At 51.9% G+C, this 16067-nt stretch overlaps 7 protein-coding genes across 7 annotated transcripts; 5 read left to right on the forward strand and 2 right to left on the reverse strand.

Annotated features, from left to right (window-relative positions):
- Positions 1–37: 37 nt before the first annotated feature.
- Positions 38–2262, forward strand: BU25DRAFT_429945 (synaptic vesicle transporter; the record flags this gene model as incomplete). Its single annotated transcript, XM_033708576.1, has 8 exons — positions 38–63; positions 326–360; positions 437–522; positions 571–641; positions 702–1000; positions 1054–1770; positions 1824–1924; positions 2011–2262. 8 exons carry the CDS (start codon positions 38–40, stop codon positions 2260–2262), a joined length of 1587 nt encoding a protein of 528 aa, XP_033563894.1.
- Positions 2028–4037, reverse strand: BU25DRAFT_408974 (MFS general substrate transporter). Its single transcript, XM_033705951.1, has one exon. It carries the CDS (start codon positions 3635–3637, stop codon positions 2366–2368), a length of 1272 nt encoding a protein of 423 aa, XP_033563895.1. The 5' UTR covers positions 3638–4037; the 3' UTR covers positions 2028–2365.
- Positions 4038–4397: 360 nt separating this feature from the next.
- BU25DRAFT_419979 (polysaccharide lyase family 4 protein) lies at positions 4398–6435 on the forward strand (the record flags this gene model as incomplete). The annotated part of the gene is made up of 2 exons (XM_033707971.1): positions 4398–5047; positions 5100–6435. 2 exons carry the CDS (start codon positions 4398–4400, stop codon positions 6433–6435), a joined length of 1986 nt encoding a protein of 661 aa, XP_033563896.1.
- A 2641-nt stretch (positions 6436–9076) lies between these two features.
- BU25DRAFT_408977 (uncharacterized protein) lies at positions 9077–10266 on the reverse strand. Its single transcript, XM_033705952.1, has one exon. The coding sequence runs from the start codon at positions 10216–10218 to the stop codon at positions 9466–9468; it is 753 nt and encodes a 250-aa protein (XP_033563897.1). The 5' UTR covers positions 10219–10266; the 3' UTR covers positions 9077–9465.
- A 607-nt stretch (positions 10267–10873) lies between these two features.
- On the forward strand, positions 10874–11311 carry BU25DRAFT_456773 (ribosomal protein S30; the record flags this gene model as incomplete). The annotated part of the gene is made up of 4 exons (XM_033710062.1): positions 10874–10928; positions 10986–11023; positions 11132–11236; positions 11288–11311. 4 exons carry the CDS (start codon positions 10874–10876, stop codon positions 11309–11311), a joined length of 222 nt encoding a protein of 73 aa, XP_033563898.1.
- A 502-nt stretch (positions 11312–11813) lies between these two features.
- On the forward strand, positions 11814–12816 carry BU25DRAFT_272383 (uncharacterized protein). Its single transcript, XM_033701836.1, has 3 exons — positions 11814–11956; positions 12007–12364; positions 12424–12816. Exons 1-3 carry the CDS (start codon positions 11933–11935, stop codon positions 12486–12488), a joined length of 447 nt encoding a protein of 148 aa, XP_033563899.1. The 5' UTR covers positions 11814–11932; the 3' UTR covers positions 12489–12816.
- Positions 12817–15652, forward strand: BU25DRAFT_272384 (uncharacterized protein). The gene is made up of 2 exons (XM_033701837.1): positions 12817–13953; positions 14008–15652. The coding sequence occupies exons 1-2, from the start codon at positions 13164–13166 to the stop codon at positions 15213–15215; spliced, it is 1998 nt and encodes a 665-aa protein (XP_033563900.1). The 5' UTR covers positions 12817–13163; the 3' UTR covers positions 15216–15652.
- The last annotated feature ends 415 nt before the right edge of the window (positions 15653–16067 follow it).

Genomic DNA, 16067 nt, shown 5'->3' on the forward strand with positions numbered 1-16067 from the left:
GGTCCAGGCGCGCGGATCGTCCCTTCTTCGCGGAGCGATGCCTAAGACGTGCCGAACGATGGGGTAAAACGCTGGCACTAGGCTACGGCAGTTGATAGCGTTTATGACTGGTCACTATCGCTTTTAGGGCCGCAGCTGTTACCCCAGATCTAGGCCCATGTCTGGCAGCCACCGGTCGCTTAGCCTTGATAAGGACGATGGCTCAGTCAGTATATGATGAAAGCTAGTTCTTGAACTCAGCAGCCAGGACTCACTGTCTTCGACACGTCGCGTTGGTTCTTCACTCCATGATGCAAGCATCTCAATCCAATACCGACGATGACAGGTCGACATGGCCGCCTGGCACAATCACACTCGAAGGTAAGCACTGAGGTCACCCCGAACCGGTCTCATAGCCCTCACTACGGAGCAGAGGCCTAACTGACCAGTTCAATAGAGCTGCGACGAGCTACTGGGGACCTCCACGAAGAGGTTGAAATCGTCTTGCACCCAAAGCCAACGAACGATCCGAACGACCCCCTTGTACGTTTGACGACTCACACGATCAGCTTTACAAGCTAAGCTCGTCAGAACTGGAAGACATGGGAGAAGTATCTCAATTTTGGGTTGACGCTGCTCTACTCCCTTGCGATCTTTGGCCTGTAAGTCTGGCTGCTTTTGCAGAATCCGTTGTCCACAGAGACACTGACGATCTTCGATAGCATATCAGCAGCAACTCCCACATGGTCTGCCATGATGGAAGAACTCGGTTTCACCATCGAGCTTCTGAACAACGGCTATGCGACGGGATCCGCGGCTTTGGCAGTCGGTGCCTTGCTGTTCATCCCTTTCGCTCTTAAGTACGGCCGACGACCGATGTATCTCCTCAGCTTGATTGGACAAATAGCTGTCATGATCTGGTCAGCGAAGATGCAGAACTCTGCTGACTTGATCTTGACCAACCTCTTCAATTGTCTTCTGGGCGCTCTAGCCGAGGTCATTGTCCAGATGACAGTCGCAGGTATGTGGAACTCTTCGCCTGCTCACACGGTACAGCTGCTGACTCGTACTAAGATGTATTCTTCGTCCATCAAAGAGGGATGATGAACAACCTATACGTATGGTGCATGTCCATTGGAGGATCCCTGATGCCGATAGCTGCAGGTTACATAACCGTTGACCAAGGTTGGCGCTGGCTATGGTGGTGGCTTGCCATCATCCTAGGTATCTTACTCCTCCTCTTTACCTTCCTCTACGAGGAGACCAAATTCATGCCTAGCATCAACGGCATGCCTTCTGTCGTCGCTTCTCATGATGTCTCCGAGGATCGCAAGTCGACCGACCACAAGCCTCTTGATCTAGAGCCTATCGATTCGATCTTCACAACAGTGCCTCCTCTACGGATGTCATATCTTCGGCGTCTGATACCCTGGACAACATCCGAGGGTTCCATGCTGCAGTTGTTGCACCACACTTACCAACCATTCCTCATCATGGCTACAATCCCCGCCGTCCTCTACGTCGCGCTTCTTTACGGCCTCGTCACTGCCGCCTTCCAGGTGTCTGTGACATTGGTATCGACCTACTTGCCCGTCCCGCCATACAACTTCAACGCTTCTCAAGTAGGACTGATGAGTATACCGGCACTTGTGGGCAACACACTCGGGACGATCGTAAGCGCGCCTTTTGCTGACAGGCTCATTCTGTGGCTCGCCCGGAAGAACAATGGAATCTATGAGCCCGAGATGCGTCTGTGGCTGCTACTGGCTTTCGCGCCATTCTTCCCTGCTGGTAAGTCCTCAAAACCTAGCAACGACTTGGAGACCCGCGCTGACAACCTTCAGGCTTGATAATGTTCGGATATGCTATTGGTCTAGGAATGAGCTGGCCAATCGTTGCTGTTGGGATTGGGATGTTCTCGTTCGCTATGCCGCCGATGTGTAGTGTGGCTTTGACGTACCTTACGGATGCGTATACAGATGCATGCTTTACCTCTCCATACCTTCAAGGCCTCCACTGACATGACTATAGATCATTGCGGATGCTGTTGTCGGTGTGACATTTACTCGCAACTTTATCTCGACTATTTTCGTCTTCGCACTCACGCCGTGGGTGACGAGAGTTGGAGTCCACAATGTCATGTTGACATTTGCGTTGATAACTGTCATTTCGCTTGCATCCACCGGGCTGTTCATCAAATTCGGAAAGCAGTGGCGCATCAAAACTGTGCGAAGGTATCGTACGTTCGCTGAGAGGCAAATGGATACAAGGGACAAGTTGTAGGTTGGAGAGTGCATGTATTCGGCTGCCTTGCTGCTTCGTTGCAAGCTACGCTTGGTAATTCAGCTTGGTTGATCCAGTGCTTCATAACGAACTTTGTGATGTCTCATGCCTCTTCATTATCACTTTCACCCTCGTGTGCTGTAGCCCAAGGACTACGCGTGCGCAGTGACACCCCATACTTTTCCAACACGAACGGGATTGGCGCCAAAAGCACAGCCAGTCCCGTCAGAACAAGGCAAGCGTTCCTTGTGCCAATGCCTAAGAATAAGCTCCTCCCCACCAATGGGAACCCAGCGCCAGCTAAGTTGCGAATCAAACCAACTCCTGCAAGACCTGATGCTGAAAAAGTCTTGTATGCATCTTCCGTATATGTCAGAGTCATCAGAATGAGACAGTAAAATGACCAGCCCCAGAACGCGGATGCAAGTATCGGGAAGAACGGGTGAATGTCCGGTGTCGCTGTAAAGGCGAATGCCAATAACGAGATGGGCAGTATCACAGCAGCCAGTCTGGCGTGATACACTCGCGCCTCTGGAACGTCGCGCTGACCAGCTTTGGCAACCTGTCGTTGATAGTACCGCTCCTGAAATATGTTTGTGAGAAGGCCAAAACAGATGCCAAATACAATGCCTAGGAAGCAAATGCCGATGCCAATGGTGTCGTATCCGTAGCCGTTGGGCCCGAAAATCATGTGAAATGCGCCGTTGAACAGGAAGGACAGGCCGTAGAGGAAGCCATTGTATAGCGCACCAAATTGGATAATAGCTTCGGTGGCGAGGAAGCGAAATGGTCGTGCAAGTGCCGCGCCAAAAAGCTGTTTGGGTCCTCGCTGCTTCAGTTCATCCGGTACCTCGATCTCATCGTCTCCGGTGATCTTCCTCAACTTCTTCGCCCTCTTCAATAGAATGACACTATGCCGCGTCTCGCCAAGAGCGTACAATGCAATGACCAGGATGATCCAGAATGAGAGGCAGATGAAGAACATGACTCGGAATACTGCATGCCACGTCCTTCCATGCGCGATAAATGAGAATAGAACAAAGCCTGTTGGCGAGCCGCCTGTTGCAGCCCACAGGAACCATGACATGGCGGGTCCGGTGTCATTGTGATGCCACAGATCCGCAATAGTCCCTCCGAAGTTTGAGATAGTTGTTGACGAGAAGTACCCGGAGAACAGTCTCAAGATCAGGAAGGGTGCAAGACTCTCAACATATGTAGTTGCCAGTAGTAGTAGCAGGAAAGTGCCATACGAGAAGATGTAAACCGGTCGTCGTCCGTAATACTCTGAAAGTGGAGCCAATGTCATCGGACCAAAAGCCAGTCCAAGAATATACATGCTCAATCCTAGGGTTGCGATATTTGCTGGCACATCCATATCTCTCGCGAAGTCGCCGGTTACAGGCGAGAAACTAGGCGCACATTAGCAAGAAGAACCCATGGCCCTCGGAGTCTCTTTACCCTGAGGCGCCCCAGCTGACACTGAGGTCGATAGGTATGATTGCTGCCACCATCAACCATTTTCGCAGTAAAGGCCAGTTCCGTGGATCCTCCGGGTCGTCGTGGCTGAAGGTAACCATATTCGTCCCTTCATCAACGTGCAGGAGCGGCGAGTCCTCTCTCACGATATCTGTTGAGGGCCTCATCTTTGCAACAAAAGACTCTCACCCCTGGTGCAGCCTCGGACGGAGGTGCTGCGTGTAGATGTGTTGTTGCGTATCGACACGGGTGACACCGATTCGATGACGTAACCCTGTCACGCGGTTGCGTGCGTGATGTTTTGTGGGGCTTCTTATTTTTCTTTCTGATCATGTCCACAACCATCTGATCAAAGCATTTAACTTTCAGCAGCTTCTTCATACGGCTAACATGAGTCGCTTGAATGCATCGCTCGGTCAAATGAGGCTGTGCGACTCATGCGCTTCTTGGCTCGGTCGCTTTCACACCGAAGAACCGATAGGAAATTACTATCCCCTCATTTACCCCGGATTCATCACGGACCTCAGCGCGTATTACCCCCTGAATTCCCATGTAGTTTTCCCGTCTACCAGGTAAAATTCTGGGTTTGAAACTATAAACATGAGAGAGAAGCGTTATGGACGGTATCCAGTGTTCATCATTGGCGCTCTGTTTCGACCATGCGTTCCACTCTTGCGACAACAGCCCTGCTGTCGTTGACATCGTCAACATGGGCCCTGCTCAAAGCCTCGGAGAACAATAATAGCTTGACTATCTCTAACGAGCGTCTCGTTGCAGGCGTCAGCAAGAGTCGTGGCTACATCAACCTGCTCACACTTGACGGCCAGAATCTGTTAGGCAAGGAGGATGGTAACACCGGTGTGGGGCCATACCTTGACTGCTATTGCACTCCATCCGGATTTTGGACACCTGGTCGGGGCAGCAAGGTCGACTACCAATTGTTCAACGGTACAGACGCGGCCGGTGTCAAGTACGGAGGTATCAGTATGGGCGAGACATACGCGCCTACAGGACAACGTCTGGAGCAGTACTGGTTCTTGAGAGAAGGCGAGACGGGTTTGCACACTTTTAGTCGAGTTGCTTACTACAACGAGACCGTGCCATTCTTGCGCAACCTGCAGGAGCTCAGGACCATGTTCAGGCCCAACCACGATCCTCCCCTGTTTACTCACTTCGTGACCAACGAGGAGTTCGATGCTCCTAGGCCGAGCACTGAGGGTCAAGTGGTTGTGCAGGATGCCACTTGGTATCTCCCAAATAAAGATGACCCTTACGTCCAAGGCGTCGGTAACTACTTCACCAAGTACACGTAAGTCATGAACGAGACAAACGGTTACAACGCATGTACTGATTTGAACTAGATTCCAGGACACCTGGAGAAAGCACAAGTCGCACGGCATGTATGCAGATGGGTCCGGCAGCGCCAATGGAACGACATACGGTGCATGGCTGGTGCACAACACGGTTGAGACATACTTCGGGGGACCGTTGCACTCAGACCTTGTAGTCGATGGAATTGTCTACAACTACATCAGCAGCAACCACCACGGTGACCAAACCCCCAACATCACCCACGGCTTCGACCGGACTTTTGGACCGCAATACTTCCATTTCAACAAAGGCGGTTCCCTTGACGAACTCCGTGCTGATGCCGACCAGTATGGTCTTAAGCCGAACTGGAACGCAAAGTTCTATGACTCCATTGCTAAGCACGTTCCCAACCTGGTCACTGCAGCTGGCCGCGGTACGTTCAAGGCCAAGATCGACCTTCCCAAGGGCGCTAAGAACGCAATCGCCGTTCTTGCACAGAGTGGTGTTGACTTTCAGGACAACGTCTTCGATACGAAAGCTTATCAGTACTGGGCTGAGGTCCCCTCGAATGGTGAAGTGAGCATCGACCGTGTCAAGGCTGACAACTATCGCCTCACAGTCTACGCTGATGGCATCTTCGGCGACTACATCCAGGACAACGTCAAAGTCAATACAGGAAAGAACACTAATGTCAAGGCGAAGTGGAACCCCGAAAGCGCTGGCACCGAACTCTGGCGCATCGGTACACCTGACAAGTCCTCCGGCGAGTATCGCCACGGATATGCTCAGTCACCTACACACCCTCTGCTCACCGACGAGTACAGACTGTATTGGGCTCACTACGACTTTGTGACGGAGTTTCCTGAGGGCGTCACCTACAAAATTGGTCGCGATGATCCTTCTCAAGCACTCAACTACGTGCACTGGAGCATCTTCGGCGGCAAAGCGAACTACGAGCGTCCGGAACCTGTCTACGAGAATATCAACAACTGGACTATTCTGTTTGACACCAAGGCTCAGCAGCTGAAGAATAAAAAGACTGCGACGTTCACAGTTCAGCTTGCAGGTGCCAAGTCGGCGGCTGGCAATACTGACATTTACAATGCGAGCGAGCCTTACTCCAACCTCCCGTACACTGTAAATGTCAACGGCAAGGACTTGCAGCCTTGGGTCATTCCGTACCATCACTCTAGCTCTTGCGCTGTCAGGTCTGCGGTCATCTGCTACAACATTGCAAACAAGTTCGTGTTCGATGCCAAGCTGCTGAAGGAAGGCGAAAACACATTTGTGTTGAGTCTGCCATATGGCGGAAAGAACTATGAGAGTGCGGTGCTACCAGAAGCGTTGTACGTGCAATATGATGCAATGAGGCTGGAAGTTAATTAGAGAGCTCTCACGGCAAACACATAATAGCAAGCCCCTTATTGTCATCCCAGATTGGACAATGCATAGTCTTTGTCATTGATGGTGCTCCTCCAGGTTCATAGGCTCTAGCTTGAATACACTCTCGTTGGTGCTTGCGTTGCTTACGTATCGACTCAGCCACTTCAGCCGCGCGATAGGCAACTGCGACGTCAGAAGTCATGCTCGATCTTAACTCACTGATCAATGACTCAACAGCCTGCGATGAGTCCCATTGTTATCGTCGCACAGACGCTCCTACCTCATAAGAGCCGACTTATCGCTGTTTTCGAAGTCGACTACTCTACACTAGCGCTTGCCAAGCGAAAACTCTACAAACAACATGGCTGAAACGTACGAGTACGGACAGTACTATTCGGCTTCTAAACATCCTTCCTGTTCGCCTGAGGACCCTGATGCCCAGCTGTCTTGCAGACTCGACATAGTTCCTTTAGCAAATGGAGCCCTAATCTACGATGCCGTATCATACGTATGGGGCGATCCTGACAAGACAGAGACCATTTTAGTCAGCGGGCGGACTTTCACTGTGAAAATAAACATTTAGAGGTTTCATGTGCGACATACTGGGTCACTATGGATAGATGCAATCTGTAACTGCATGAGCTGTGTTGGTTGGAGGCAGTGATCAACGATTGTATTGCTATCTGTGTTGTTGTTTTTTGAGCTCTAAATTTGGAGGTAAGTGAACTACTACGATAAGGATATCATGTGATTTAAGCCACGTGGTTACACAATCTGTATTGATCAAAACGATGTCGAGGAACGGGGTCGTCAGGTGGCTATATTGGAGAGGATCTAGTCAAATGCTACCAAAGTGTACGCTTGGCTTGGACGTGCTACCGGAAATGAACGTGTCATTCATGCGATGCAAAAGTATCGTATATCATGGAGACCACAGACCAAAGTTTTTTATGCTAGGAACTGGGCCTTCGTAGAGTGGAGAGACATGCTGGGCTCTGCAATGTAGGTACTGGCCAAGACTGTGGATCGTTGAAGGATTCGTCTTAGCACCGAATCTTGTGATACGTTGTGGATTTGCGAAGATGGATTACGACAAGGGATGCTCGTATCAGAGAGTTTTTGACAGTGATCTACGCAACTACGGTAATGGGAGTAATCCGTGAAAGAGAGCAGTGGCGGTCCCCTCGAAAGATTGATGGAGCGGATGCGCTTGGACCTCTTGTCTAATCAATACAGCAACTCACACTGCTAGGATATTCTAGATCATATCTACGCACTACTCTTCTTGTTGGGCCGATATCCTTTATTGTACCAGACTATACGAAGTCCCCATCGAAATTTTCGAGGATGCGTATCATTTGATAAGAGCAAGTTACGACATTGTTCGCCACAAAGCATTAATATCAGATTACATGCGAGGTATCGGCGCGGCGCTCCAACTAAGTTTCGAGAAAGCGACTGTCAAAAAGTGTCCAGAGAGCTGGTAGTCAGATATCTGGTAGACACAGTCATGGATCCACCGAACACACCTGTACATGAGGGAAGCCTGTGCGGTCCTCTCAGACAGTCTTTAGAACATGAAGGCCGTGTAAATGCCCTCGCTTCTCATGTCCTGTTCAGATTCATTCTAGTCTTTGCGTTCTCTCTTTGTGAAACATACTATATGAAGAAGCTTCGTTTTTCCTGAACGTTGTCTTGAGTCCGCCCTCCGATTCCAAACTTCACAAGGTCTGGCGGACAGTTCCAGCAGCTGTTGCAAAGTCCTATAAAACGACTCTTAGGTGCCTGAAGGTTGCATTACTGTAGTGTATCACGCGATCCCTGCGTCATGGGTCCAGAGCAATGATCTACTGGCCAATAGACCCAGCACTCAGGACATTGGCAAAATTGGTAATTCTACCTCAGACTTGCGGGAAACCCAGGCCCGACTTCTGCATAATCGCCGGCTCTCCTCCTTCTTTCCAACACCGCCCTTGATAAGTTCCATGCCCAAAACTCTCTCATAGAACGGCACACTCCTTCCAACCGATAGTAAAGAGCATACTCGTTATCAGATGCGGCACTGAGTCATGCAACTCTCCCACGCATCGTACGATCCACTTCCCAAGACCTTCACCCTAATGTGAGGGGCGGATGTATACGTCTATCAAGTAGCTGAAGGTGCTGACGTCGGTAACGCAGCGTGCAAATCCTATCAACTTCCTCTGCTTCTCCCACTCTGACACTCCAAACTTTTCATTGGTGGGGTTTTGCGCGGTGGTGGCCTCAATGACAGGCTTGGTGTCGTAAAGTCGAAGCAGAGAGAGGTCTTGAGGGCTTTGCGCATAACATTCTTGGGAAGAGGATTTACCCAGTACACAAGATCCACTGCGAAAGTCGCATTCAAATCCGAGATAGGTATTAGAGTAGAGTCTGTGGAGATGAGGTACGAGTCGCGAGTCCAGGTTCGATGCAGTAAAGATTGCTTCGTGGTTTGCCTGTTGAGCTGGGTTGAATGATGAGACCGAGAGTGAGGATCTCGAGGGAGCTCAGGCGGATAATCTAGTGGCTTTAATCACGCCAGTCAGATGACGAATGGATATCGCTCTTGTTCCTTGCTTTAAGAAGCTTACGTTACAAGTATCACGAAAGCATGGTACCCTCAGGCCCTAAAACTTCGCATTTGTTATGCGCTGGCCTAAATTGCTTGCTTTTGACTTGCACCCTCCCTGGGTCAAAAAAGGTCGTGTCCACCCCAAGCTCGGATGGGGTGATCTCTGGATACTAGCCATTCGGCTCGTCGCAATCTCGGTCCTCACCACAGGCATTGTCTGGGGCGCCACTGGCTACAAGTTATCCTGAAAGACTTTGCTGTATCTTGGTACGACGTAGATGCAGACTTGCAGCTAGCTCTTCTTGGATTCTTTAACAAGATGCTGGATGTGCTATTCATCAGTTCGCTCGAGTATACAGCCTCGATACTAAATGTTCTCGTCGTTCTTTCCTATCAGCGTACCGCCGAAGTGTTCTCTGATCCTTCAAGGCTAAGATTCTTTACAACTCAAAGGCCTCCTCTCCAAGTCCAACCCAGGACCTCCAGCTGCCCCACCCACTCTTCTTCTCACCCGGCAGCCTAATAGCCTCAATCTCCTCGGGCGCCACACTGTACCACTCCTTTGTAGGAATCCATCCGATGTACGCACGGTCTCCAAAGCCACCAATCCAGTATACCTCATCAACGACCAGCCTCACCCACTTGCTCTCATGGATCCTGTTTCCAGGCAGCCACCACGCAGCATCAGGGTGGTACTTAACAAAGCACGTCGTAAGACTCGTCTTGCTAACCTCGTCTGCACTGATATCTTCCAAGTGCCCTACGAGCGAGAAACGAGGCAGCGATGCTGGGCTGCGCCACACGTTGTCCTGAGGGTGCCAGCGCATGCTCAGCGTGATGTTGGACCCCGCGTCGACGTTCTTGAAGGATGTTGCGATGGTGATAGCGAGGATGGTGGGGTTGCCGGTGTCGGGTTCGCAGTCGCCAAAATAGTCCATCAACCCGATGGGTGCGCCATCGACAGAGGGCCGGTTCTCGGTGGCGTGGTGGGAGGAGGGGGGGAAGACGGTGGAGAGCGTGCCAATGCTTTCGAGACGGAGGATGCGGCGCGCTTGAACGGCGGATTCGTGAACGGTGGGGATAGTGAAACCAGCATCATGTTGAGCAGGGTTGGCGAAGAGGCGCTGTGGTGATGGGAGGTTGGTGGCCGAGGTCAGGGAGATAAGAGAGAGGAGGGCCGTGGAGAGATACATGATGCTCGGTGAACAAAGAGATGCTGTAGAGATAGAAGAAGTTAAGGATATGGCACGCTGATATGCAATATGGTGACTGTGAGGCTGTCACTGGTGTGGTGTAGGAGGTCAAACGGTGCCTCGAGCGGGACAAACAGATGCATCACGCGATTGTGCAGGCGGCGGGTGCCGGCCAAGTATGCTTACCCGAGTTCAAGAGTCATGGTACAATATTGGAGCTATGAGGGCGGAAACACACACAGAAACAGCTCCAGTAAAGTGTAGCATCGCGTTCGCCAAGTTCGTTGATGATGCGGGGTGTTGTTGCGAACCAGATGCGCGTCCCTCAAGTTTGATGTTCGCGCCTTCCATCAGATAAGATGATCAGTGCCAAGAAATCAGTGCCAAGAGGCTCGCTTCGCACACAGCGTGGCTGCGAAAATCGATACCTCACCTACGCCGCCGCCGCCAGTCATCGACACCCACGACCGCACCGCCAACCTGTACGTATCCCACTTGCACGAACGCACCTTCCACGAATTCTGCACACGGACTCTACGACGAAAACATCTTCGCATCGATCGCACACGACAGTTTGACAGTAGAACACAGCTAATCTGCGATTTGCCACACAGAACCAACAGTCGCCAACTCATCAAACCCATCAACCGCAATCATGGGTAAGGTTCACGGATCCCTCGCTCGTGCCGGAAAGGTCAAGTCTCAGACTCGTAAGTTGCATCTTATCGAATGAAGTGTATGACAAGTGCTAACAAGTCGCAGCCAAGGTAAGCCTACACACCTCCTAACACGCTCAACGACCGCGGTATCGACTCGACTTGACGCATTCCACGACGAACATACCGATGGCGCAGGACGTGGCAAATGATAGACCAATGCATAACTGGCACAGAGGCTGACACGCTGGAAATAGGTTGAGCCCCAGGAGAAGAAGAAGACCCCCAAGGGTCGCGCCAAGAAGAGGCTCACTTACACCCGCCGTTTCGTCAACGTCACCATGACCGGCGGCAAGAGGAAGGTCAGTGGAAATGCACGTCTAGCCTGAAGATGAAATGCTGACCCGGCGCAGATGAACCCTAACCCCACCTCGTAAACACCTCAGTAACGGGAGGGCGTTCGGAACGAGCACGATGAGCTAGATGTTATTGTCATGAATTCGGTTTCCTCGGGCTGGCTATGACTCTGGATCAGAGGGAGTGGGAATCTCCGTATGAGGTGGGCGTCGCCACGGCACGCCACCCCGCAGTAGCAAGATCCCACACTTTGGGATGATGGGGGCATACTCATGGCGTAAATGTACATTCGGCTTTTGCACGGCTACATCACGAAATATAGCCTTTTGTGTCTCGAATCCCTTCTAATTCCTTTCTCATTGAAGTGCTCTCTGATTGTTGAGAGTTGTGTCCGTATGATTCTTGTCACTATCGTCTTCCACGACTTCTTTGAATGGACGAATTCTGGGCTGTTACCGTTTGCTTCAAGTTTCACATACACCATCAAAGAAAGGCGCATATCCCCGCAATAACTGCACATGTCTGGCGGATGAGTGGGTTGCAGATCCGGTTGGTCAGCTGTGCACCTCAGGCATGAAGCTCCGACCAAGCGATCTACGTCACATCCAGCCTCAGCTCATCAGCTGCCTAAGCTCCAACTAAACTCCACCATCTAACAAACAGCACCAACTGCGAATACAACACCCTGAATAACTACTATCATGTTCAAGCGATTCTTCGGCGAGGTAAGGCTTCATCAATTGGCCTCTATAATGCACTACTAACAGCATCACAGCATGGCGCAAAGAACGTTGTGACCCTCTTCCACAAGCCCTCCAGCCAGGCCTCCCTACGTGCACACACCCTCCTCAAGCAAGCAAACGCCCAGCCTGTTGCAACTGCCACCGAAGACCAGGCCAGCTCCCACAATGCACAGAACAAGGCGGAGCGATCCGAGTTCGAGCTAGATGTAACAGAGGCACCTCCCACAGCAGACCAACTCAAGAACATTCTGGAGTACCTAGGTGGACCCAGCGCTGTTGGGAGGGTTGTGCAGGGCGCAAAGGATGAGACAGATGCGCTGAGGCGGTTGAAGGCGGATGCGGATTCGTTCCAGAGACCGCTGGTCGTGGACTGGAACCAGGGCAAGGCTGGTAAGCTCACTGCGCGCGTCGTATTGCATTTACACTGATTACTGACTTTGTGCTTGTAGTTGCTGGTGATAACGAGTCTGAGATCCTCAGCTTGCTGAGGAACATCTCGGCCGAGAAAAAGTAGCGAGCCCATCACCTGTAGATCAACGAAAGCACTTGACACGAGGTTGGTAACCTAGTTCCCTTCAGTCAGCTCCTTGGTGTTGTTCGATTTAGCTGTTTCCACGCCGAAGCTCCAAGGACCCTCACCGCTGCTCTGTGCGCAAGCACTGGCGACGGGTACCTGCAGAACGACTAAGTGACTTGCCTCTATGCCAGTCCCTGTAAATTTCCGCTCAAATGTCCGTGTTTCTCATCTGCGTCGTTTGTTTACTTCACCACCGCTCAAGCTTTTCTTTGTGTGTGTTTATCCCATCTCATCATAGCTAGTCCTTCGTGCATGACAAAACCCTGCACACTGCCCTGTCAACCTCCATCCGGCAATTAAGATGTAGACTGCAAAACATCTAGTATGATTTGTTGATCGGCCAAGTCACGCTGCACGGTTACTCTCACCTTCACCTCACGCCGCTGGACCCGCCAAGGCTGCCCCTTCCCTTTCGGTCAACAACGAGCTCCAACTTCCCAACTCCACTTCCACCGCCTCCTCAACGCTCTGTGAGCAGCCTCTAGCCACTCATTTCCTTCTAGCGTACGGCATCGCACGGTATGCAGCTGCGTTGTTGAAGCTTCTGTCGTTTGACTTCTTCTCCTACTTTCTGTTTGTATTTACATCAGCTTTTTTTCCGTACTCACCAGCATGGGTGACATAGCCCCGCCGCCGCTGGAGGCAGCGAGCTCGAACGACGAGCTGGCGTCCAAGGGCTCAGAGCTGTCAACAACGTCACCTGCAGGCTCAGATAAGACCTTAACTCCACCACGTTTGCGCTCCACCAGCAATGTCGAGCCGCAATTGGGTGGTGGAAGCGCGATGTTCAGCACAGATCTCGGCCGGCGGGCGCCTCGTAGGTTCCAGAGTCCGCCATATGCACCAGTCCTCGTGCGCAGCGACATAGTTAGGGACGTCGTCACTGCTGCAGGCTACTGGCGCAGCAAGTACCCTCACCAGTATCTGTGCATCTTCCCACGAGCCGGCTGGCAGATAGGCGATCTTTGGGACAAGGAAGACGTTCACCGCGAGACGGAGCCTTTCTGCAAGGAAGTGCTGCGGTTCATTGAGCGCGACAACTGCGTTCGTGCACAGAACTACGTGCAAGATTGGTCCAAGTTACATCCGGAGCGTCTGCCCATTGTCGGCGGTGACATGACTGAGCTCTACGATAAGAGCAATCCTCTTTCGGTTGTGGACAAGATCTTCGTCAACGAGGAGAGGCGACAGTACCCTCCTATCTTCCTTTGGCACGTCGCGCACATCATGCGTACAACTATGCTTACGGTCAAGGGCGCGAAGCTGCCGGTTAAAAAACCAAGTGTTCCTGAGCGCTTGGACACGGGACATAAGGATCCTGTCGCGCATGGCACTGCTCCAATTCCAGCGACAGTCGAAGGCACAGCGATATTGCCTGTTGCTTCTAGCACCACTGCGACTTGTAAGTCAAGCCGCGAGATCCTCATGCGTGGATACTTAGCTGACATGGTAATAGCATCAACTCATGTCGTCAACCCAGCGGCGTCAATGTCTGGTCAACAGCCAATCCCTGCGTGGCACTCAGACCGAACATCGCCTCCTTTCTTGTCCGATGCCCCGCCCGCCCACGGTCGCTTTGCTGACCCCATAGAAGGTGGTGGCTATACTGAAACTGTGGGACACATGATGCCAGGTGTTCCGGGACATGAGGTGGGCGGTCCGAATGCTGCTCACTCTGGCTTGCACGTCCCCAGGAACAGATCGGCACGCTCCGCATCTGGTACGTACAACCAGACCGTGCCATCAGGCCTGTATGTCGAGAACATGCCTCGTGCTCCATCTGGACACGGCCCCCGTCAACATGCCAACACTATACCAATGACACAGTCACCACGCTTCAACCAGGCGCACATGACGTTGAACCACCCGATGGTCAAGATCCATCATGGTATAATTCCCTTTGCTCACGAGCAAGCCCGCATGACACCTGGGATGATTGCAGGTCAAGCACACGCTCCCGGTGTTATGCACCCTGGCATGATGCCCCCTCACGCGATGCAGAACCCTTCGATGACGCATGGTTACTCTCGACAACCTTCAGGCTTGCAGAGTACACCATATGCCGGACCTATGGGAGACGTGACGAACATGCACTACTCCCCGGGCATGCCCTCGCAGAACATCGACCCACGACACCCAGGTGATCGTCGCTTCAGTCAACAGCATGGAAACGGCAGCGCATTGTACGACCCCTACGAGGGCAGTAATCCAGCTTTTAGGACTGTGGGATACTCTAATGGAAAGAAGTACAGCCAGAATAGCCTCCACAATTCCACTGGCCGCCAGCGCAAAACATCCTTCCCAGGTAGCCGACCCTACCATGGCCAGTACACGAATGATCGGCCTGGCTTACTGCAAATGGGCGGCAATCGCTTCTTTGGGCCGAAACCTGACCGTGAGGATGATCCCGCAATCACACAAGACCAAGAGTATGGCTGCTATATTGATTGGATCGGTCCTCGGAACGAAACCGTGAATGAGCTGTTCGTAAAAGACTTGCCAGAAAACATCCAGGATGCTGAGCTGGAAGCTCTGTTCCTTGGAAGGCTGGGTGTCAAGCCTACATCGGTCAAGGTAAAGAGTGCTGAGCATGCCCAGTACGCTCAGGGCCGAAAGCATGCTTTCGTTGGGTCAGTTACTTACACACACTGGTTGGATCACTGAAGTACAACTCTGACAAATTCAGGTTCCCTGATGCTGCGATCGCTAAACAAGCGTTCCTCATGCGCGATCCTACCATCCGTGGACTACCAATCTCGATCACAGTTCCTAAGCGGTTCTTTCAGAAGACGGTGGATGTCCAATCACGAGATACGATCGAGGCAGGATCCTCTGCCTACTCTCGATACACTAGCAACCCGAACAATCGTGAAGGTCGCAACCGTGTGTCCTCAATCAACCACGACAGTGATGTCACAGCATCCACTGCTGCAAGCAAGGACAATCTATCCTACTCTCCACAGGACGCAAGGAGCGACTTGCCCAAGAAGAAGAAGGGCAAGCAGCCACAACAGGCTTCGTCAGCCGCCGGGAGTCCCGAAATACGGAAGGCGAAGCTGAAAAAGCGCCAGGAATCACCGACGAAGGAGAAGCTTGCTGGACCTACAGAAGCTGTCCAGAACGGTACCCTGAACGAAGCCATCAAGGCCGACGATCACATCCCAGTCTCCGATACAGCTCAAGGAACCCGTTCTACCCTCAATACACAATCAGAGCAGCCTCAGGCCAGCGAAAGCACTTCTTCCAATACCGAAAAGAAGTCCCCACCAACGGCAGCTGAAGATGGGAACGCAATTCACGGAGCAGACAACAACGAAGCCAGCTCCACAACAGACCAACAACAACAAGTCCTTCCACAGCGAGTAGAATCGCAGCCTCAGCCGAAGGTCGAGCTTCAAATCGGGAGTGTGGCAAAGCAGAGTCCTGCCAAGCAGCCTGTGGAAGCCGAACAGACTGCTGTGGAACCCGCATCTACGACTTCCCTCGCGGTCGAAGACGTAGCCTCTGATGAAGACG

The sequence above is a fragment of the Macroventuria anomochaeta genome (genome assembly GCF_010093625.1).
Source record: "Macroventuria anomochaeta strain CBS 525.71 unplaced genomic scaffold BU25scaffold_9, whole genome shotgun sequence".
NCBI classification, from domain to species: Eukaryota; Fungi; Ascomycota; class Dothideomycetes; order Pleosporales; family Didymellaceae; genus Macroventuria; species Macroventuria anomochaeta.

What these genes read in the sequence shown, in the direction of transcription:
- BU25DRAFT_272383 (XM_033701836.1), top strand. Translation starts at nt 11,933, where the DNA reads ATGTTCAAGCGATTCTTCGGCGAG. An exon ending in TCAAGCGATTCTTCGGCGAG is followed by an intron (nt 11,957 to 12,006) that starts GTAAGGCTTCAT and finishes ACAGCATCACAG; the next exon opens with CATGGCGCAAAGAACGTTGT. An exon ending in CTGGAACCAGGGCAAGGCTG is followed by an intron (nt 12,365 to 12,423) that starts GTAAGCTCACTG and finishes TTGTGCTTGTAG; the next exon opens with TTGCTGGTGATAACGAGTCT.
- BU25DRAFT_408974 (XM_033705951.1), bottom strand. Translation starts at nt 3,637, where the DNA reads ATGGATGTGCCAGCAAATATCGCAACCCTAGGATTGAGCATGTATATT.
- BU25DRAFT_272384 (XM_033701837.1), top strand. Translation starts at nt 13,164, where the DNA reads ATGGGTGACATAGCCCCGCCGCCGCTGGAGGCAGCGAGCTCGAACGAC. An exon ending in TTCTAGCACCACTGCGACTT is followed by an intron (nt 13,954 to 14,007) that starts GTAAGTCAAGCC and finishes ACATGGTAATAG; the next exon opens with CATCAACTCATGTCGTCAAC.
- BU25DRAFT_408977 (XM_033705952.1), bottom strand. Translation starts at nt 10,218, where the DNA reads ATGTATCTCTCCACGGCCCTCCTCTCTCTTATCTCCCTGACCTCGGCC.